At 54.3% G+C, this 22,995-nt stretch overlaps 1 protein-coding gene and 1 long non-coding RNA gene across 3 annotated transcripts; one reads left to right on the plus strand and one right to left on the minus strand.

Moving 5' to 3' along the window:
- Nucleotides 1–3,668: 3,668 nt before the first annotated feature.
- LOC149744090 (uncharacterized) lies at nucleotides 3,669–6,464 on the minus strand. Its single transcript, XR_016391525.1, has 2 exons — nucleotides 6,271–6,464; nucleotides 3,669–4,685 (listed from the first exon to the last, which is right to left on the minus strand). It is a non-coding gene; the product is annotated as an uncharacterized LOC149744090 (long non-coding RNA).
- On the plus strand, nucleotides 6,290–22,637 carry GNA15 (G protein subunit alpha 15). 2 transcript variants are annotated; one of them, XM_022557419.3, is made up of 7 exons: nucleotides 6,290–6,720; nucleotides 14,100–14,284; nucleotides 15,890–16,044; nucleotides 16,666–16,794; nucleotides 19,150–19,279; nucleotides 20,499–20,652; nucleotides 21,642–22,637. In XM_022557419.3, the coding sequence occupies exons 1-7, from the start codon at nucleotides 6,576–6,578 to the stop codon at nucleotides 21,866–21,868; spliced, it is 1,125 nt and encodes a 374-aa protein (XP_022413127.2). In that variant the 5' UTR covers nucleotides 6,290–6,575; the 3' UTR covers nucleotides 21,869–22,637. The 2 variants fall into 2 exon arrangements, with proteins under 2 accessions (XP_022413127.2, XP_022413128.2); XM_022557420.2 differs by lacking the exon at nucleotides 6,290–6,720 and adding an exon at nucleotides 6,981–7,227.
- The last annotated feature ends 358 nt before the right edge of the window (nucleotides 22,638–22,995 follow it).

Below are 22,995 nucleotides of genomic sequence, written 5' to 3' on the forward strand. Positions count from 1 at the left end.
AAATAGACTTTTCATACCTTTCTCCTGAAATGAATTCTGTTTTAAATTGGAATAAATTTTGTTCCTAAACACTCGGCCCCCTGTGGCTTATTTCCTGACTGGGGGTGGGGGGCAGCAGAGGGGCCCTGAGGTCCCCGGGGTGTCACCTGACTCCTGTGTGGCCTGCGGGGCCCTGGCACCTTCAGGATGGGGTCTGAGGTCACGGGAGCCGCAGCTCGGCCGCCCGGGGTGTACCTCCTTCCCTGAGCTGGGACTGCGGCCCCAGGGTCCCTGACTTCAGGTCAATGTGCTGTGCTGTGGGCTGGAGCATCCTGCAAGAGGAACTCCTCCTCGTTGGGGGCAGGGGACAGAGATGGGGCCTGGGTTCTGGGCCCAACTGGCCACTCACTGTCGAGGATCCTCTTGGGAAGACGCGCCCCTCCCCCCGGCCCCATTTCTTTCTGCAAACCAAGATGTTGGACCAGTGATCTCCCTGCCATCTCTCAGTCTTTTTTTCCTTAAAAAAAATATTTTTTACATTGTGGTAAATACACATATAACTTACCAGCTTCACCATTTTTAAATGTACAGTTCAGTGACATTAGTTTCATTTGCAATGTTGTGCAACCATCAGCAGTAATTGTCTCCAAAACATTTTCATCACCTCAAACAGAAACTCCGTACCCATTAATCAATAACTCCCCGCCCCTCCCCCAGCCCCTGGCCCCCACCATCCTATTTTCTATGGATTTCACTCCTCCAGGGACTCCATGTGAGTGGAATCACACAGTATTTGTCCTTCTGTGTCTGGCTTCTCACTGAGCATCATGTCCTTCAGGTACATCCATGGTGTAGCAGGTGTCAGGATCTCTTTCCTTTTTAAGGCTGAATCATTCCACTGCGTGGATGGACCACCTTTGTTTATCCATCCGTTGATGGTCACTTGGGTTGTTTCCCCCGTTTCACTGTCGTGAATCACGCTGCTGTGAACACAGGTGTGCAAGTATCTCTTTGAGACTCTGCTTTCCATTCTACTGGCTATAAACCCAGAAGTGGAATTGCTGGGTCAAATGGCGATTCCACATTTAACCGTTTGAGCAACCGCCAGGCTGTTTCCACGGCGGCTGCCCCATTTCTCCTTCCCACCAGCTGTACGCCAGGGTCGCATTTCTCCATATCCCCCTCCAGTTCTATTTACTCATTCATCAGCGGGATGGAAATGCCCTGAAGGCCCCGTGTGTGCCAGGCACTGTCCTAGGCACTGCATATACAGGGAGACAGCACTTATCACCATGACTCAATCTATGAATAAAAAAAGCAGGGAAGAGTCATGGGCAGCGATAGTGGCCATTTCAGGCAGGCTGTTCAGGAAAGCGCTTTCAGAGAAAGTGGCGAAGGTGGCGTATGAATAGGATGCTGGAAGACGTGAAGAGAAGGGGCCATGCTGTGGTCTGAGGGAGGGGATTGCCAGGCGGAGGGCAGAGCACATGCAAAGGCCCTGGGGCAGGACCAGCCCTGGTTCATTGGAGGAACAGCAAGGAGGCCCGTGTGTCTGGAACAGAGTGAGTGAGGCAGAGAGAGGGAGGAGGGGAGGGCAGGGAGGGGACAGGGCAGGTCGTGCAGAGCCTTGTGGGCCGCGGGGAGGACTTGGGCTTTTACCCTCAGGAAGGTGGGACCCTGGAGGACTGTGGGCAGGGGCGGGACAGGGCCTGACTCAGTGCTCACAGGCGCCCTCTGGTGGCCGCTGCCGGGAGGACAGACTGTGGGGCTGAGGGCGGAACCAGGGACCCGGACGGAGGGGACTCAGCTGGACCAGGTGGGAGATGATGGAGTGGTCCCAGGTGGAGGCGGAGGAGGGAGTGGGATTCGGGAGGTGGGTGCAGGGAGGGAGCCCGCGGATGCTGCCGGCGCGCCTGGCCGTCATGTCCTCCGCGGCCGGCAGGTGCCGCTCGCCTGCTTTCCGCGCCCGTCCGCGCGAACGCGCATCCGCTCCGGAGGTCCTCTCCGCATCCCGGTTCCAACAGGGAAACCGAGGCACAGAGCGGCCGGGCCCTTGCCCTGACGGTAGGCGGCGCCCCCGAGCCTGGGCACCAGCCGCGACCCGGTGCAAAGTGAAAACGCAGGGCCCTTGTTACAAAACCAGGAGGCTTTCAAGACAGAAAACCTTCCGAGCCCGAGTACCCCGCCCACGAAGCCGGCCCAGGTGGCCGGCGAGGGGATCCTGGGTGTTTCCTCCTTTTGGCTGCGGTGAATCATGCTTTTGTGAACTTGGGTGGGAAAGACCCTCTGGAGAACCTGCTTTCGGTATGGATATACTCGCAGAAGTGGAATCAAATCCGTGATTCATCAGTTAATAAAGGGAGGGGATGGACATTTGTACCCCAGCCTTGGGCCAGCCCTGGTGGGGGCGGGGGCATGATCTTGGGTATGGCCAAGGGCAGTGGCCAGGGAATGACCCAGCTGTGGCCTCCCATCAGCTGAGGACTGTGAGGTACTGTAAAACCATGTAGACATCCTATTCCTCATTAAACAGAAAGGGCATTTCTCATACCAAAGGAACAGCAAGGAGATCGTCGTTTCTGAATAAAGGAGAGACTTTTGGATGGGATAAATTTAGGTCCATAAAAAACTCATCAGGGAGAATTCCCTGGTGGTCCAGTGGTTAAGAATCCGGGCTTCCACTGCAGGGGGCACGGGTTCGATCCCTTATCGGGGAACGAAGATTCTGCAAGCCCGGTGGCACGGGCAAAAATTTAAAAAACAAACAAAAAAACCTTACCAGAGCTACTGGGGTTGTAAATTGGTACACGCACTTTGGCAAAAGGGAGCTAATATCTGGGAAATACCTTGTAACCCAGCAGTTCCACAGTTGGGTATTTTTTTTTTAATAAATTTATTTATTTTTGGCTGCATTGGGTCTTCATTGCTGCATGCGGGCTTTCTCTAGTTGTGGCGAGCCGGGGCTACTCTTGGATGGGGTGCGTGGGCTTCTCATTGCGATGGCTTCTCTTGTTGTGGAGCATGGGCTCTACATGCACAGGCTCCAGTAGTTGTGGCACGCGGGTTCAGTAGTGGTGGCTCACGGGCTCTAGAGCGCAGGCTCAGTAGTTGTGGCTCACGGGCTTAGTTGCTCTGCAACACGTGGGATCTTCCGGGACCAGGGCTCGAACCCTTGTCCCCTGCATTGGCAGGCAGATTCTTAACCAGTGCGCCACCAGGGAAGCCCCCCTCAGGGCATTCCTCATGGGCGTGCAAAATGGGAAAGCCACACCAGAAAAGCATTCAGCCGTTTCTTACAAAGTTATACGTACAAGTACCTTATGACCCAACCATCCCGCTTCTAGAACTATCCTAGAGAAATGAGCACTGATGATGACTACAGTGCATGCTTACAGCAGCGCTATCCGTGATCACCCCCAAACTGGGAGCAACCCAAATGGCCTTCTACGGGTGAACAGATAAAGGGTGATGAACCCACACAACAGAAAACTACCCGAGAGTCCAAAGGAGAGGGCTCCTGACATGCCCCACTGCATAGGCGGATCTCAGATGCTAAGTGAAAGAAGCCAGTCTCAACAATTACACAGTGTATCATTCCATGTATATGACAGTCTCAAAAAGATTCAAAAAACCATAGCAACAAAGACCAGATCGGGCTTCCCTGGTGGCGCAGTGGTTGAGAGTCCGTCTGCCGTTGCAGGGGACGTGGGTTCGTGCCCCGGTCCGGGAGGATCCCACATGCCGCGGAGCAGCTGGGCCCGTGAGCCATGGCCGCTGGGCCTGCACGTCCGGAGCCTGTGCTCCGCAACGGGAGAGGCCACAGCGGTGAGAGGCCCGCGTACCGCAAAAAAAAAAAAAAAAAAAAATGCAGATCAATGGTTTCCAGGGGTGAGGGCTCAGGTGAGGGTCTGGCTATAAAGAGGTACCTGGAGGGGGTTCTTCAGGTGACAGACCATGTTCTGTCAACTGTTTTAGCCATAATTTACATGACTGTGTACATTTGTTAAAACACAAAACCGTACACCAAAGGAAGCACCTACCAAGCCATGTAAATTGAAAAAACAAAAAGCAAAATAAATCTGGTTACCAAAAATACCCCTCAAACACAGAAATACCATAGAAGTTGGTGCAGTACCGACTGCCCAGCAGGAGGAAGGGGGTCTTGTTGGAACGGGTGTCTGGGAACCCTCTTGGGGCTGACGATACCCTGAATCTTGGCCTGGGTGGGGATCACGTGGGTATCAGTTTCACAGGAAATTATTAGGTTATATGTTCATGTTTTATGTGTTTTCTGTGTGTGTGTGTGTGTGTGTGTGTGTGTGTGTTTGTTTTAATTTTTAGTTCCCTGACCAGGGATGGAACCCACGCCCTCTGCAGTGGAAGGGTGGAGTCTTAACCACTGGACTGCAAGAGAAGTCTGTGTGTGTATTTTTTTTTAATATACGTTTTAAAAATTTACTTATTTATTTATTTGGCTGCACCGGCTCTTAGTTGCGGCATGCAGGATCTAGTTCCCCAATCACAGATGGAACCTGGGCCCCCTGCATGGGGAGCGTGGAGTCTTACCCACTGGACCATCAGGGAAGTCCGTGTGTGTGTATTTTTTAAACACACACACAGCTCACCCTGTTATTCCCGAATGAACTAATAGGTGACAGGTGTCCCGCCAGGATGGCACCTCATCTGGAGAGGAAGCAGCTCCTCGCCTGTTTGGGGAAGTGGAAAGATTTGTTGTGAGGCTGAAGAAATTCAGAGTATGGGCGCTGGAGGAGGGGGAATCAAGGCGCCTGTTTTTATTTTAAGTCAGCGGGATGCCGCCCTGGCCCTGTGTGATGGGTTAGGGGCCTGGTGTCCTTTGGGAAACAGAGGGGTGGCCCCAGGTGCTCCCGGCCTTGCCCCGCCATCCACCCTCCAGTCTGTGACTCAGCCTGGCCTCTGGGTTTTGCCAAGCTGGTTACCTCCGTTCTGCTTCTGTGTGGCCCAGATTATTATTTCTGCTTTTCTTCACCTTCCCCGGTAGTGGGAAGTCACCCAGGCCTCAGGCCCCCCCTCCTCACGGCCATCTGGTCGGGGGTGGGAACGGGGTTGAGCAGGGCAGTGCCTGCCAGGACCCAGTGACCCAACGGGGCCCCTATCGAACTTCCCATCTGCTGGTCGTTATGAATCAACAGCGAAGAAAACCGCATTGGTGCCGGCTGGGGCGTGGCACAGGCAGACAGTTGCGGCTGTGTGACCTCAGGCACAGCACGCACCCTTTCTGAGCCTCACCAGTGCCTGTGGGAGGGGCCCGGGGTCTCCCAGATTCTGTGTATCTCTGGGGGGGGAGGGGTGTTTGGGAACTTTCTAGAGCTTTCTAGAACCTCTCAAAGAGCATTCTGTCCCCGAACACAGCAAAGAGCTGCTGGATTGGAGACATTCTGTGGGGACGCAGCTACACAGCCACCCCTGTGTCCCCTCCTGCTTCTAAGGTCCTGAGGGCTGAGTCGTCAGGGAACGGGGCCTCATGGCCTCGCTGGGATGCGGGCTTGACTCCCAAGGTCCCCCTATGTCCAGGCTGCCTGTCCAACTTCTCCTCCCAAATGCCTGTCTTCTCAGAGTGACCTTCCTTGACCCCCTGTTTCAAGCCACACATGAGCCCCCCCCCAATCTCCCATCCCCCTTCCCAGCTTTATTTTCCTCTCACAATTTATGGCCATCTGATAGGCTTAGATATACATATATTTAAGGTATTTCTTTATCTGTCTGTCTAGAGCATAAGGCAGGGAGATCGGGTTTTTTGTCATTTGGGTCCCTGCTGTGCGTAGAATGCCTGGCACACAGTAGGCACCGCATAAATGTTTGCAAGAAGAATGAATGGCCCGGTTCCAAAGTCCCAAAGCTGCCAGCTCTGCAGTTGAGACTGAGGCCCCACGGATGGGAGAGGCTCCCCGGGGGTTGTCACTGCCTGGCTGTGCCTCTATGTCCCCATCTGTGCAGCGGGAATGGCAAGGAACTTGGGGTGCTGTCCGCATGACCAACCCCCACCCCGTCAAACACAAAAGCACTTAAAACAGTAAGTTACGCCGGGCCCTGGCTGTGCTTTTAAAAAAGACCTTGTGGGGTATTCTGATGACTGCTTCTAATTGGCCCAGAGGAGGGGGAGAGGTGGGTGGCCGGGGCCGGGCGTCAGAGGCCCAGGAGGACAGGGTCCACCCCTTCTCCAGAATGAGGAAGGAGGCCCAGCGCAGACCCAGACTGCAGACGCCGGGCCTTTCCTCCCCGCCCCGCCCTCCCCCGGGGCGCCCACCTCACCTCTCGCTCTACTGCCGTCAACCTGTCGGGCCGGGCCGGGCAGGTCTGGGGATGGGCGGGGAGCCCTAAGCCGGCATCTCCTCTCCTTCTCCACCCCTGACCCGCCCCGCAGGCCTCGCCGAGCTGGGCCGCCGGGTGCCCAAGGCCGGGAAGCCGGGGGTCCCAGGGGGGGAGACCCCCACGACGAGGGAGACTCTTGCCGCCGGCTGTCAGAAGCCCACCCCGGAGCGGCCGGCCGGGGTGCCTCCCGGGGGGAGGGGGCGGGGGCGGGGGCGATGCCGCCTGGTGCCCGCTGAGGCCCCACCATGGCCCGCTCGCTGACCTGGCGCTGCTGCGCCTGGTGCCTGACCGAGGACGAGAAGTCGGCGGCCCGGATCGACCAGGAAATCAACAAGATCCTCCTGGAGCAGAAGAAGCGGGACCGAGGGGAGCTGAAGCTGCTGCTGTTGGGTGAGTCCGCGGCCACCCCGGGCGGGACAGCCTGGGAGCCCACTTTCAGGATGAGTCGACTGAGGCCCGGTTCCTAGTCCCAAGGGGTGAGCTGTGGGCCCGTCCCGCGGTCCGGCCATCTCCTGGGCATCTGCAGGAGCAGAGGCGGTTTGGGCCGGCGGCCTGGCTTCTGTCGGGCAGGCCCGGCCTGCCCCACCGGTTCCGCGTCATAGGAAGGGAATGAGCCGCACAGCCCGAGGAGCTCCAGCCTCGCCCTCCGAGACCCTCCCGTCCCTCTGGAGCGCTGGGTCTGCTCTGGTGGTTTATCAGCACGAGTCGTGTGGGCAGAGAGAGCATTGCCACGTGCCTCTGATTGATTGATTGACTGACTGGTCGGTTCATTCATTCAAGACGTACTGCGTAATTCGTGGGGGCACAGCGGCAGAGGAGATGGAGTGTGTCCCTGCCTCTGGGGACCTCAGCTTCCGGTGGGGGAGACTGATGTTAAGTCCCCAAACTAATAAGCAGGTAAAATAATTTCCGGCAGCACGAAGAACAGGAGGAAAATAGAACAGGGTGAGGGAGTGGGGGTGACTTGGGTGTGGTGGATTGGAAGCCTCTGAGACCTAATGTCTTCTTGTCCACGTGTGTCCACTCCCCCAGCCACCTTGCCCTGTGTATGACCCTGCTGGCCTAAGCCCAGGGATGCCAGTCTTGGAGGGTCTCCTGGGACTGCCTGAGCCCTGAGCGAGGGCCGGGGAAGTGTTCCAAAGTCCCATCTGCCTGTCCTGGGGCAAAGAGCCTGGTCATCTGGATGGCCGTCCTCTCTCTTCTCTTGCTCAGTGGCAAGCGGCAGCCCTGAGGGGTGGAGAGAGAGGAGAGGGTGGGGGCATGGGACCCCAGTGAAGCTGTCTGAGCCTGGAAGGTTTTAATTAAGAATTTAATTTCATAGCTATCTCTATTCATTTTCTGTAATAGCTAGGCTAGTATATATATGTTATTTACTAGTTTTTAATAAATAGGGCTATTCCTTCTCGAGTGAGCTTTGGTTATTGGTATCTTCCAAAGAATTTGTCCATTTCTTCAAAGTTGTCAAATGTATAGGCATAAGGTTGTTTATAACATTCCCTTGTCATCCTTTCATGTCTGTGGGATTTGTAGTGATGTCTCCTTTTTCATTCTTTGTCTTTGCTCCATTTTTCTTGACCTGTTGGGCTAGGGGTTTGGCAGTGTTAGTGATACTTCCTTGCACATCTCGGGTTTTCTTTAACCACACCTCAGGACCTTTGCACTTGCCATTCTCCCTGCCAAGGGCTCTCAGCATCCCCCAAGCCTTTGCATGGCTGGTGCTCTCACTCCTTTCACTCAAGGCAGGTCTCAGCTCAAGTGTCACTTCCTCAGAGAAGTCTTCCCTGATTTCCCGGGCTTCAAAGTCAGCCCCATCTTTCTTTCTCACCTGATTTTTCTTCATACCACTCACTCGCTGACGCTCTCTCAGGTGTTTTCTTGTTTCCTTGTTTATTGTCTGTCTCTCCAGTTACACAGCAAGCAACACAGAGGTGAGGACCATGTCCATCTTATTCACTCCTGTGTCCCCAGCATCTATTTCAGGAGTACGGTGACCTGACGTAGAGCAGATACCCGATGCATGATTTATGAATGAGTGAATGAATGAATGAATGAATCCTGTTTCAGGGATGATTTTCCCCAGAGCTCTACCACATCTTCCTGGAGCTGGGAAAGTCCCTTGCCCCACTGACCACTGCACAGCCAGTCCCAAATCAGGAAGCCACTTCTGCTGGTAGGGGTGGGAGAGGGGAGAGGGGAGGTTGTCCACATGCCCAAGCACAGATGGTGGCCCTATGGACAGCCCGCTGGACTGTGGTTTCAACACCCCTATCCAAGCCCTGAGAGCTGCTTCCACACCTGCCCTCCTTAAAAACAGGAATTGAATCCAAAAGTTTTTTTGTTTTTTCTGGGAGGTGGCTGACCCTTTGGAGGAAGAAGGCCAAGGGGCTGGGGGGTCTGTCCCTGACAGGAAGTGGTCACCACGTTGAGGAGGGGGAAGACTCAGAATAAGGCAATTAAAGGAGCCAGCTCTGTCCATACTATGTGAGGTAGGAACCACTTCAGACGGGGAAACCGAGGCCCAGAGAGGTGAAGCGACCTGCCCAAGGTCACACAACCAGGATCGGAACCTAGAATTCTGGTTCCACAGTCCACACGCTTGACTGCCCTGTGAACGAGCCTCTACAGAAGCCCAATGACAGATGGGGAAACTGAGGCCCAGGGCGGCGGCAGGATGGGTCTGGGGTCTGCAGCCAGTTTTGAGGCAGAGCTGGGCAAAGAAGATGAGCTGTCTGCTCTCAGGCAGCTCCCTGTGTCCCAGTGGCCCAGTTTCCTAGGGGAGGATGGCAGGGCTGGGACTGCCATCACCCATGGAAGGAGCTGCACAGCGTCTCGCGATGCCTGGGGCTTGGCACGGCTCCTGGCCTCTGCGAGTTTCTACTTCCTCACCCATTCCCAGAAAGAAGCAATCACTTCCCGTCTGGCTGCGAGGACGCGCCAGGTGGCAACAGCTCTCCCCGCAGCTCCCAGTCCCATTTGGGGGGCTTGCTGAACCACATCAGGAGAGGGAGCAGAGAGACTCCTGATTCCTCAGTGGCTCCAGGACAGTCACAGCTGCAAAGGTGGAATTTTTCAGACTTCAGGTTGTGAGCCACTTGTGAGTCACAAAACCCAAGCTGTGGGTGGCAACCAGGATATTTTTTTTCTTTAATGAAACAGAAGAGGAAAAAAAAAAAAAAGAAATCGGTGCATCTCAACAAAATTAACCGTTGCGGACTTCCCTGGTGGTGCAGTGGTTAAGTATCCTCCTGCCAATGCAGGGGACACAGGTTTGAGCCCTGGTCCAGGAAGATCCCACATGCCGTGGAGCAACTAAGCCCGTGCGCCACAACTACTGAGCCCACGTGCCACAACTACTGAGCCTGCGCTCTAGAGCCTGCAAGCCACAACTCCTGAGCTCATGTGCCACAACTACTGAAGCCAGCGTGCCCAGAGCCTATGCTCTGCAACAAGAGAAGCCACCGCGATGAGAAGCCCGCGCACCGCAATGAAGAGTAGCCCCCGCTCGCTGCAACTAGAGAAAGCCTGCACGCGGCAACGAAGACCCAACGCACCCCAAAATTAATAAATAAATAAAAATTAAGTTTCTTGGTGCGATCTTTCTTTGTTCTCCACACTTTTGGGGGCAACCCAGAGGAAGGTCAAAGGGTGCAGCCCCCTGCCGTAGGTCTCACCGCCGTCTTGGCAGCACCCAGAGGAGCCGACGAGCTTCCGAGCGTCCGTAGAAACATCACATGAACTGATACTTTGATGAAGGTGAAGGATCCACAAGGGCTTGTGTTTACTCCTCTGCTTTTCCAGTAGCTGTGTGACCCTGGGAAAGTCACTTCACCTCTCTGAGCCCCCACGTCTCCACTGCAAATGGGAAAACAGTGGGAATCTTAGTGACGATAATTCAGGCAGTGCCTGGGGAACTTCCCGGAATGATTATTAAAAAGCCCGTAAGCTCTGGACTCAGAACCGGGTTTGAGTCCCAGTTTGGCCACCCACCAGCTGCATGACCCAACCGATCTGGGACTCAGTTGCCCCACGTGAAATGTGGAGCCAAGAGCCATTCCTCTTGTGGGCTCGGGCAAGCTGGTGCGTGTGGACCCCCCGTCACCCTAGGAGGACAGCGGGGCTTACGGTACCTCTTCCACCTCCAAATAGCAGAAGCTCCGGACACCAGCCCCTCTCCCAGGTTTCCCAGTGGGACGCGAGGCTGTGGGTTTATCTCACTGCCTGTGGTAGTCAGAGGTTCTACTGCAGGAATATTTATTGAGTTTGATGTATCCCCGTCCTGAAATCCAAGGAATCTGAGACACATGTGGCTTCTTACTGAAGCATTTCAGATTGTGGAACTGTGGGGCGTTTTTTTGTTTGTTGTTGGTTTGTTTGCAGGAAACTTTTTATTTTGGAATCATTTTCGAAGGACAGAAATGTGGCAAAGATAGTCCGGAGAGTTCCCGTCTCCTCCTAAACAGCTTCCTCTCGTGGTGACATCTTACATAAGTGCCGTGTGCTCATCACAGCTGAGATATTAATGTGGGAACAGTACCATTACATTTCTGTTAACTAAACTCCAGATTTAGATTTCACTGGTTTTTCCACCACGGCCCCTTTTCTGTTTCAGACTCCAATGCAGCATCTCACATGGCATTTGAGGGTTTTTTTTAATTATAATAAGTTTATTTTATTTTTGGCTGTGTTGGGTCTTCGTTGCTGCATGCAGGCTTTCTCTAGTTGTGGCAAGCGGGGGCTACTCTTCATTGAGGTGCACGGGCTTCTCATTGCGGTGGCTTCTCTTGTTGCAGAGCACGGGCTCTAGGCGCATGGGCTTCAGTAGTTGTGGCACGCAGGCTCAGTAGTTGTGGTGCACGGGCTTAGTTGCTCCACGGCATGTGGGATCTTCCCGGACCCGGGCTCGAACCCATGTCCCATACATTGGCAGGTGGATTCTTAACCACTGCACCACCAGGGAAGCCCTTGAGGGTTTTTTTTCCCCTTTCTTAACTTTTCATTTTGAAATACTTTCAGAGTTATAAAAAAGTTGCACCGGATTCTTCTGCAAATGTTAACATTTTATCACATGCCCTTTATCCCATCCCACCCTGCTCTCTCTCTCTCTCTCTCTCTCTCTCTATATATATATATATATATATATATGTATACACACACATTATATATAAGTATATGTGTATATACTTATAATTTACATAATGCATAGCTATAGTTTATTTGTTATACATTTATATATTATATTTAATACATACGTATTCATTTTTATCAGAACCGTTTGCGAGTAAAGTTGCAGCCCTGACACCTTTTCCCCCCCAGGTACTTCAGTGGGTTTACGTCCCACTAAAAAGCAAAGACACCCCCCCCCCCAGGGCAATGGTGAGCAGGCGATGCGCGTGATGCAATCCCGTCACCATCACGACCCGAATCCCGTCACCATCACATCCCGCTGGCATTCCCAGTTTCTCCATGAATGTCCTTTAGGGCCATAGAAAAGTGACTCTTTTCCTTGGATCTCGAGTGCAGCGGTGTCGCTGGGTCCTGCCCTCGCTGCCTTCAGAATTGCTGGGAGTGGGAGGGGACGAGAGCCCCCCAGGGGCGGTACAACAGAGTTCTACCCCGTCCTCTGCTGCTTCCTACACTCCCCGCCTCCTCCCTGCTGTGTTTCCTCTGCTCCTCGTTCCTCTTTCTGGCTCCAGCCAGGGCACCCCTTCCCTTTTTGCTGCTGGTCCCAGTTCCCCCTGCACGAGTCCCCTTCCCCACCCCTGGAGGGACCCCCACACCAGTGTCCCCCAGGAGCCGGCAGGGTGACAAGGTGTTGGAGGTGGTTCCCGACCCCACACCTCCCGCCTGGCTATCATGCCCATTTCACAGACGAGAAAACAGAGGCTCAGACAGGGAGATATCAGGGCTCAGACAGCAGGGAGCCAGGCCTTGCTCTTTGAGCTTCCAAAGTTTCTAGTGTTACTATCCCAGACCCATGACCGGCTTTTTGACGTGAGACCCTGCACTCAGAAGGGCCCTGTGGTTTCATCCAGCACTTGGCCCTGGAGATTCTGTAGGTGAGCCTGCAAGGACCCCCTCCCCACTCTGGTCCATCAGCAAGGTCGTGTGTATTCTGTCTCCCAAATATCTTGTGCATATGTCCTCTTCTCTCTAGCTCCACGCGGCCACCTGGGTCCAGCCTGGACCAGAACAGTCCCATCTGGCTGGGTTCACCCCTCCCCAACCTGCCCTCCCCTCAGTAGTCAGGGGCCACCTGTGAGCCCCTGGGTCAGGCCCCACCCCTCCTCTACCCACAGCCCACAAGGCCCTGCATGACCTGCCCTGTCCCCTCCCTGCCCTCCCCCTCCCTCTCTCCCCCTTGATCACTCTGCCCCAGACACACAGGCCTCCTGGCTGTTCCTCCAACATGCCAGGCATGGTCCTCTCCCAGGACCTTTGCATGTGCTGTGCCTGCTGTTGGGAATGCTATTCCCCCTTCTCTTCTAATGAATTCTGTCATCTGCCAGGTCTCAGATGAGATGTCACCTCCTCAGTGAAGCCCTCCTAGATTACCCAGCCTAACTCAAAGCCCCCTTCTCCTTAGAACCCCTTCCACAATCATAATTTCACCTCCTCCCTCTCTCCCCCTCGCTCACTCAGCTCAAAGCACACAGGCCTCCTCGCTATTCCTCCAACACACCAGGCCTGGTCCTGCCCCAGGGCCTTTGCACGTGCTGTGTCCACTGCGTGGTGCTCCCTCCTCCAGATCTTGGCACGAGAGCAACCTTCCCAGCCTTCAGATCTCAATGCCAATGTCACCTCCACTGAGAAGCCTTCTGTGACACTTAGCTGTAGTAGTCACTTAATCACTCTTTATCTATTTATCTTATTGTATTTCCTTCACGAAACTTTCTCTTCCTGAAATTATTATAGCGAATAATAATAATAGTAATTATAATCATGGTAAAGACTACTATTGCTAATAATAGTGGACAGGAATGTAGCTCTTACTATGTCAAAGCACACTCTAGGCCAGGGGTCCACAGACTTTTTCTGTAAAGGGCCAGATGGTAAATCTTTTCAGCTTTGCAAGCCAGAGGGTCTCTGACTACTCAATACTGCAGCTGTCCCGAGAAACCAACCCTAGATAATTTGTATACAACAAGGCACGGCCATGTGCCAATAAAACTTTATTGACCAACCCTGAAACCTGAATTTCATGTCATTTTCAGGTGTCACCAAAAAGGAATCTTTGGATTCCTTTCAGCCATTAAAAAATGCAAAAACTGTAACCATTACAAAAATGTAAAAACTGTAAGGGTGAAAAGAATTAGAAATATAAAAACCATGCAAACTGTAAAAATTTTCTGGCCATGCAAAAACAGGCAGCTGTCAGGAATTCCTTGGTGGTCCAGTGGTAGGACTCAGCGCTTTCACTGCAGGGGACCCCGGTTCCATCCCGGGTCGGGGAACTTAGATCCCACAAGCCGCGTGGTGTGACAAAAAAACAAAAACAAAAACACAAAACAAAACAAAACCCCAAAATTAAAAATAAAAACAGCAGCCGGCAGGCCGTGGTTTGCTGCCCCTCCTGGGACAAACTTTTAATGAACTAGTTTACCCCTCACGTCCACCCAGCAAACCACGTTTCACAGGTGGGGAAACCGAGACATAGAGCCATGAAGCTGCTTGCCCAGGATCACAGAGCGGGGATTTGAACCCTAGTGGCGGGAGGTGGCGGGTGGTGGGAGCCCCGGAGGGCTGAGCTGACCGCAGAGTCATCTCCCCAGGCCCTGGCGAGAGCGGGAAGAGCACGTTCATCAAGCAGATGCGCATCATCCACGGGGCGGGCTACTCGGAGGAGGAACGCAAGAGCTTCCGGAGCCTGGTCTACCAGAACATCTTCGTGTCCATGCAGACCATGATTGAGGCTATGGAACGGCTGCAGATCCCCTTCAGCTGGCCCGAGAGCAAGGTGAGCATCCCGGGTCTCACCGCATGGGCGCCACACTGGGAGGGGTTTCCTTAGGACTTCAGGGTGGGACTGTGTCCCTTCAGATCCCCTAAGTCCTTGTTGAGAACCACCTCCTCCAAGGTTTCCTGGGATCCTGTTCTGCATTCCAGGCAGCTCAGCACCAGCAGGTCCCCCCACCGACTTCGCAGGTTCCCCGTGGACCCCCAGGGCTCAGCCATCTCTCCCTTGGACCCCATGATGCCTGGTAGGAGTCCTGAGTCAGTAGGCGTTTTGTTCTAGAAATATTAGTACGGTGGACTGGTTCCTGAGCCCTGCCCTACCATGCTGGGGGGAGGGGTGCTATGCAGACTGTGCGTCACATCACCCTTCTCTTTAAAATTTTTATTTTATGGTGTGAAGAGCACTCAACATGAAATCTATTCTCTTAGCAAATTTTAAGCGCACGATGCAGTATCAGTAACTGCAGACACAATGTCATCAGGGAGAGCTCTAGAATGTATTCCGCTTGCCTAAGGGAAACTTTATTCATAGCAACCCCAGCTCCCTTCCCCTAGCCCATTCTACTCTCTGTGTCCATGAACTTGCCTCTCTTCCAGATGCCTCATATAAGTGGGATCGTGCAGGATCTGTCCTTCTGTGACTGTGTTATTTCACTTAATATGGTGTCTTCAAGGTTCATCCACATTGTCCCCTGTTGCAGAATTTCCTTCTTTTTAAAGGCTGAATAGTATTCGAGATATATCTATCTTTATCCATTCAACCATCGATGGACATTTAGGTTCTTTCCACATCTTGGCTGCTGTAAATAACACTGCAGTGAACCTGGGTGTACAGATATCTTTTCAAGGTCCCAGTTTCAATTCTTTTGGATAAATACCCAGGAGTGGAATTGCTGAATCATAGAGTAGCTCTATTTTTAAAAATTATTTATTTATTTGCCATGTCACATGGCTTGTGAGATCTTAGTTCCCCGACCAGAGATGGAACCCGGACCCTCAGCAGTGAAAGCGTGGAGTCCTAACCACTGGACCGCCAGGGAATTCCCAGTGGCTCTATTTTTAATTTTGGTGGGAACCTCCATACTGTTTTCCACAATGGCTGTACCAGATTGCATCGCCCCAGCAGTGCATGAGGGTTCCAACCCCCAAGACCTCAGGACTGGTTCTTTCTGAGGCCTCTCTCCTTGGCTCGTAGATGGCTGTCTTCTCCCTGTGTCCTCACGTGGTCATCCTTCTGTGTGTGTCTGTGTCCCAATCTCCTCTTCTTACAAGGACACCAGTCACATTGGATTAGCGCCACCCTCATGACCTCATTGTGACTTCATTACCTCTGTAAAGACCCTATCTTCAGACATGAACAACAGGAGTGCCTGCTTCCGGTGCAAAGAAAGGAGAACAGATAGAGAAGAGGTTACTGCCCCAGGCAGGGTCACCCAGAACTGGCGCTCCCTGCACGCAAGCAAGCCCCTGCTGGCCCCTCGCGCCGCTGTGCGCTCTGCCTGTGCCCATGGACGGACGCCGGCACGAAAGGGGGTGGAGACGTCAGGAGGGCAACCCGCCCCGCCCGGCTGCCCTGACCCGCCCCTGTCCGTCTGTCCCTCCCCAGCACCGGGCCAACCTGATCATGAGCCAGGACCCCTACAGGGTGACCACCTTCGAGAAGCACTACGCCGTGGCCATGCAGTGGCTGTGGAGGGACTCCGGCATCCGCGCCTGCTACGAGCGCCGGCGCGATTTCCACCTGCTCGACTCGGCAGTGTAGTGAGTCTGGGGTCCGCGGGGACGGGCGCGGGGTCGGGGTGCCGAGCGCGAGGCGGTGCCAAGGCGGAGCCAGAGGAGACCCAGTCCCAGGGATCGGAGCCGGCAGAGGGGCCTCAGGCTGGCCAGCTCCCACTGCTGGGAATGCTGTGGGTGGTCTTGCCCCGGGGCGAGGCCGTCCCTGGGGAGCCGCTGCTCCCCAGGTGGCACAGCTCCTGGGGTGCACTGTTCATGGGGTGACATCATTCCTGGGGTGACACCGTTTCTGGGGTGACGCTGTTCATCATCATGCAGTGAAGCTGTCCTGGGTACGACGCTGGGTGTCTAGTGCTCCAAGCTATCACTGTTCTTGGGGCAGTGACACACCTGGGGTGACAGTTTTCCCAGGGTGACGCCCGCGCCAGTGAGACAGTCCTTGGGGTCACGCTGCTGAGGGTGAAGCTGCTTCTCCCGATGCTCCCATGGCCTTGGGCTGTGCTCCTGAGCCACCTGGGACCCCAGAGATCCTGGCCCTGCCCTGGGGGCTCTCTTTCCCCCAGCAAGGTCCTCACCAGGCCCTGGGTGGTGGGCCTGAGAAGCAAAGGGAGGTTTCAAGGCCAAGACTCAGGGCTTCTGGCTCTACAGCTACCTGTCAAATCTGGACCGCATCATGGAGGAGGGCTACATCCCTACCTCGCAGGACGTGCTCCGCAGCCGCATGCCCACCACCGGCATCAACGAGTACTGCTTCTCCGTGCAGAAAACCAACCTGCGGTGAGCGCATAGCCTGGTGGGTGGAGAAGGCTCCTGTTGGAGGGGCAAAGGAACTGGGGCACTGAGGGATGAGTAGGAGTTGCCTAGTCCCAGCCCCCAAAGGGGCTGCCAGGCTGAAGGAGGCAAGGCTGGACACAGACACCTCCAGCCCCTCCATGGAATCAGGATTGGGACCTGGGGGAGCCAAAACTGAGCCCCCAGAGCTCTGGGAGGGTACGTCTTCCTGGAGGAGGGGACATTGTTATTAGGGCATTGAAGAATGAATAGGAGTTCACTGGAGCTAGGAGGTGATGGGAAGGAAGAGACAGAGAGTGTGCAGTCAGGGCTAGACCAGAGGGATTGATTTGGGGCTGGGGAAGCTCACCCTTTGAGCTTACCCAGCCCCAAATGAGGGTTGAAGCTGGAGGTCAGGAGACCCAGGAGAAGGCAGGAGCCATGGTTCAGGTAGAAAGAGTTGGGAAGTGCCCGGGAAGTGGCCTTGGGGATGGAAATGAGGGGACAGTGCGAGAATGCTTTCTGATGTAGAATGGGCAGGACTAGATGAGCATGGGATTTAGGGCAGAGAGTCAAAAGTGACTCCCTATGGGTTTCCCATCAAGGTGACAGAGTAGATGGTGGAGCCACAGTGGTGGTGGCAGGATAGGAGGTGTTACAATAGATGATGAACTCATTTGGGGCAGGTTGGGTCTGAGGGGTCTGGGGCATCTGGGAGGTGGCTGGGCGCACACAGGCCTGAGCTGGAAGCCAGAGGTGTGGGTGGCCAGTGCAGCAAAGGATGGTCCATGCAGAGTCATGGTCAGTGTCAAAGGCCAAGGAGAGGTCAGGAAGAATGCAGTGAGAGAAGCGACTTCTGGGAGTGGCCTTTAGAGAATCTTCAGTGACCTTAGGCAGGGACCTGTGGAGGGTGCAGGGTGATGCTTGAGACCCTTCAGTGTCCAACCCACCCATGTTGATCCCTTGTTTCCCTGAACACCACCCCCCCCCGGCCCCATGTTGTTCTGGCCTCTGCAATAGTCCTTAGCAGGAAGGTTCATAATTTATCTGTTTGCATTGGGTCTCCTCCACTAGATGGAGAGACCCTCAAAGTTAGGGGCTGAGTTTGCTTCACTGGTGATGATCAGCTGAAGGTCAGAGTGGAAGTTTGGAAATGTGAGTGGATGGTTGGAAAGATGGTTGGATGGATGGGTGGGTGGATGCATGGATGGATGCATGGATGGGTAGGTGGGTGGATAGATGGATCAATGGATGGGTATATGGGTGGGTGGGTGTATGTATGTATGAATGGATAAATGGATAGATAGATAGACAGATGGATGGATTGATGGGTGGGTATGTGGACGCATGGACAAATAGATGGGTGGGTGGGTGATTGGTTGGATGGATGAATAGATGGATGGATGAGTTGGTAAAAGTTTAGGAGTAAAAGTAGTGGTTGGGGAAGTTCAGAAGTAAGGCTGGGCTGAGGAGGGGAATTATCAGATGGGGAAACGTGAGTCCGTTCTTAGGCCAAAGGTGAGGGCTCAGAGGAAACTGAGACTCCGAGCTGGGAGGCTGGCAAGTAGCATACCCCACACCTATCTCAGCCATCGGAGCCCCAGTCTCAACCGCTGCATCACACACCCCGCTCTGGATACGGGGTTTGAGGGAATCTGCGGATCATGAGAGAGGCTGGTTTCAGGAATCAGGAGCTGCAGACATCAGCCTGGATTTTCCTCCGGTACAGCAGGGCAAGTCCCTTCTTGCTCTGAGGCTTCTGGCATTTCCTTCCAGCTGCCTGAGTAATGGTCCCATCCCTGGGGAAGTGACACAGGGCTTGTTATCAGTAACCCACGTTTCTTAGAAGAGAGAACAGAAAGGCAGGAGGGCCCAGGCTTTTGCTGTGGTGTGTGGGGGGGTGGAGGCGAACCCTTTCCCTGGGCCACACACAGAGGGGATGGCGTTTGCCCGTCTGTGTGGCCACTGGACACTCTCACGGTCAGCTAGAACACAGCTGATGGGAAACTGAGTTCTGGAGACGATCTGCAATTTCCCTCTTGTCACCCAGCCAGAACCAGGGCAGAGTGAGGGCAACCAGCTGTCTTCTACCATGGGGTAGAAATCAGGCAGCCCAGTGTAGTAGAAGCTCTAGAAAGTGCCCTCTCTCCCTATGCCTCAGTTTCCTCATCCATAAAATGGGCATAATAGCGATACTTGCTCCATGGGGTGAAATGCTGTAACACACAAGGTGGCTGGCATCTATTCTTGTTGCTATTAATATTGCTCATGGCATGTCCCAGCCATGACTGGGGTCTGGGACGCCTCGTCATGGGGCTCCCGATTAGGCCTGAACTCTGAAAGGGAGTTGTTCCCGGTAAGGATCGTGGACGTCGGGGGCCAAAAGTCAGAACGCAAGAAGTGGATCCACTGCTTCGAGAATGTGATTGCCCTCATCTACCTGGCCTCGCTGAGCGAATACGACCAGTGTCTGGAGGAAAACAACCAAGAGGTGAGGGGCCACGATGGATGCAGGGGCACCATTTCCCCTGCTTTTCTTACCCCCATCTTGGCCTGGGGACCCACAGCTGAGCAGGCACTCTTGAGTGGGTCTTTGTGTGTCTGGCGTGGCTTTGAGCTTCACCGTCCACTCTTTTGTGGTCAGACCATTGAACCCCAACACACAGATCTACAAGCATTTGTGAGGCCAGGACCCTGACACACACACACACACACACACACACACACACAGAGTCGGACACTCAAGCCTCAAGACACACACACACCCCTGCACCCCCTGAAGCACAATGTAAGCTATCCTGGGAATGTGGGTCATGGGGACAATGTCCTGCTTTTACTCAGAATTCTTCTCCTTTTCGTGAACTCTTCTCCTAATTAACCCCCGGCGTGAAGGTCGGACACATTATCATCTCTGACATGTGCACTTTTCAGGGTTAAAGTTTCCTATAGACAGTTTCGGGATCCAAGGATCAGATGTTATAATTTCGACTTTCAAACTGAATCAAATAGAATCAATTTGAGGTCATTCTGACACAGACCTTGCTCCAGTCCAGCCACACGAGATGTCCTAGTTTGCTAGGGCTGCTGTGATGAAGTACCACAAACTGGGAGGTGGTGGGCATGGGGGTGGGGGAGAGCTGAAACAACAGAAGTGTATCGTCTCATAGTCCTGGAGGCCAGAAATCTGTGGTCAGGGTGTCAGTGGGGCTGGTTCCCTGTGAAGGAGAATCTGTTCCAGGCTCTCCCAGCTTCTGGTGGCCACTGGCGATCTTTGGCATCCCTTGGCTTATAGAAAGAGCACCCCATTTTACCTCCATCTTCACGTGGCCATCTCCTTGTGTCCTAAGTCCCCTTTTTATAAGGATACCAGACATTGGACTTAGGGCCCACCCTACTCCAGTGTGACCGATTTTTAACTAATTACATCTTCAAAGATCCTATTTCCAAATAAGGTCTCATTCTGAAGTTCCAGGTGGATATGAATTTTGGGGGTGGGGGGGGACACTACCCAAACCAGTACAGGCACAAAACCATCTCGGGCATACATAGGCAGCTGGCCACACCACACTCAGACCCAGCTGGGTGGGAATTGGGGAGCCTCAAGCTGCTGGATGGGGGGCCGACAGCCCCATCTCTACGTGGGGAGAGGGCTCCTGTTTGGGCCCAGCTGGCCGTCTGGATCAATGACCTGCTTGTGCCCCCCAACCCAGAACCGAATGAAGGAGAGCCTGGCCCTGTTTGGCACCATCCTGGAACTGCCCTGGTTCAAAAGCACTTCCGTCATCCTCTTCCTCAACAAAACCGACATCCTGGAAGAGAAGATCCCCACCTCCCACCTGGCTACCTACTTCCCCAGTTTCCGGGGTGAGTGGTTCTAGAACTTTCTATCCCTTCACTTCCCAAAAGCAGCTCCCAAGAGAGATGCTGGTCCAGGTCCTACCCCAGCCTAGAGCCAGTGGGGTTTCGAATGCAATGGGACAGGCCTGAGTTCCAGACCCATCTTTGTCCTCTGCCCAAGATCTCTGAGTCTCAGCTTCCCCCTCTGTAGAATGGGGATAAACTAACAGAAGCCTTCATACTGGATGCTGAAAACAGCAGAAATCTTTCCCCTCACAGTTCAGTAGGCCAGAAGTCTGAAATCAAGTTGTCAGCAGGGTTGGTTTCTTCTGGAGGCTCCAGGGGAGAATCTGTTCCAGGCCTCTCTCCTAGCTTCTGGTGGTCACCTGCAATCCTTGGCATTCCTTGACTTGTAGATGCATGTCTCTAATCTCTGCCTCTGTCACCACATGACTTTGTCTCTGGTTGTCTCTTGTCTTTTTATAATGACACCAGTCATTCATTCATATATATATATATGAATATATATATTAATATTCATATATGTGTATGAATGTGAGATGGTGGTGGGGGGAATCGCATGTGTGCCTCACCAGGATGGCCATCCTTCCCCCCTCTCTCTCGGCCTCGGTTTCCCCATTTGCACCTCCCCAGGATGTCTTTCTCTGCAGTTCCAGGCTCCCATCCCCCCAGCTCCAAGCCCAGCCAAGAGAGAGGGTCTCTTTTTAACACAGTTCAGCCCAAAGTCCCAGAGACCAGTGTCATTGGTCCATTCCAGATCATGTGACCTACATGAACACATACCTGATGCTCTTATTGGCTTGGCCTGAGTCAAGTGACCAGCTAGAAAGGCAAAAGATGGCGGTGGCAGGCAGGAACTTTGGTGGGTGGTCCCTGCAGCCCTGTTGCTGCCCATATCGGGGACAGGGTCTCCAGAGCCCACCTTGGTCCCAGGAGGGAGAGGCTCCCACCTGCCCCATGAGCCGTGTGCCCTGACTGCCCACCCCTGTCCCCAGGCCCGAAGCAGGACACGGAGGCAGCCAAGAAGTTCATCCTGGACATGTACATTGGCATGTACACCAGCTGCGTGGACGGCGCAGATGGGAGCAGGAAGGGCTCGCGCTCCCGCCGCCTCTTCAGCCACTACACGTGTGCTACGGACACACAGAACATCCGCAAGGTCTTCAAGGACGTGCGGGACTCAGTCCTGGCCCGCTACCTGGACGAGATCAACCTGCTGTGACCTAGGCCCAACGCTCCGGACTCAGACCCGCGCGTGGCAGGCGGGACCTGAGGGCGGTGGGGGCGGTGGGGGCGGGGTGGGCCAGCGCTCAGCGAACCCAGGTGCCCCTTGTCGCTCCAGCCCCAGGCCCAGGTGGCAGAAGGGCCATGAGTGAGCCGGGGTGGAAGGCCGATCGGCGCCTCCTCCTTTCTCCGCCCCTCAGCAGGACAGCCTCTGTGTCTTCCTTTCCTCGACTCACTGTATCTCCTTGGAGAGGGAGCACAATGGCCTTTTGGGAGGCCGGGGTGCAGGAAAAGGTGAAGAGAGCAGGGGATCTAGGACTTGGGTGGATGGGGTCCTCTCAGGACCCCCACCTCCAGGTATGTCCCGCCTTGGGCAGGGGTCTGGGACCCTTTTGGGGGTGATGCACCAGCGGGTGATGCACCAGCCCCGGGACAGGGGAGTGGTCCTTCATGCCGAGGGACGCGGACTCTGGCGCCCCCTAGCGGAAAGGAGCCGCATCCCAGCCTGAGGTCTGCGTAGCTCAGGGACTTGCGTTTTCTTACGAGAAAGACGCCCAGAAAACGCCGCCGTATCAGAGCCTCGTGGTTCGAAGAGTGTTCTGCCCCAGTTTTCAGATGAAGGAAACCGAGGTCTACAGGCATCCCCCGCCCCCCTTCCTTACCAGGCTGGGGGCCGGGCGTGCTGCATCTTACAACCTTCTGTATTTATTACCTCACCTTCTGCGGGGCCCCTTGAAGGGTGGACATTAAAGAAATGACATTCTGGAGACCTTTGATTTCTTAGGGGCGTCCTGTTTAACAACCAACCCCCTGCCCCGCGCGGTCCCATCTCAGGTCGTCTGTCCCGGGCAGGGTAGCAAGGAAGGAAGAAGTTCTACTTGTGCACCCACTTGTGTAGGGCATGGTACACAGAGCTGTGTGGGACTGTGTGCACTTTGAGCCAGGAAGTGGAGTTCAGCCTCTCTCCCTGGCCCCGGGGACATTTGAGCTGACCTTCTGTTGCTACTCACCCAAAATTCCAGCAGCAGCCACCGCCTATCCCTGATGGAGATGATGATGCTTCCACTTACTCCAGATCCTGGTCTCCCACCATCCTCAGGGCAGGCCCATGTAGCACGAACCCCA

The sequence above is a fragment of the Delphinapterus leucas genome, unplaced genomic scaffold (genome assembly GCF_059928025.1).
Source record: "Delphinapterus leucas isolate spDelLeu-1000000601 "Yukka" unplaced genomic scaffold, BTC_Dleu_Yukka2 spDelLeu_asBTCV2_sq25, whole genome shotgun sequence".
Classification (NCBI taxonomy): Eukaryota; Metazoa; Chordata; class Mammalia; order Artiodactyla; family Monodontidae; genus Delphinapterus; species Delphinapterus leucas.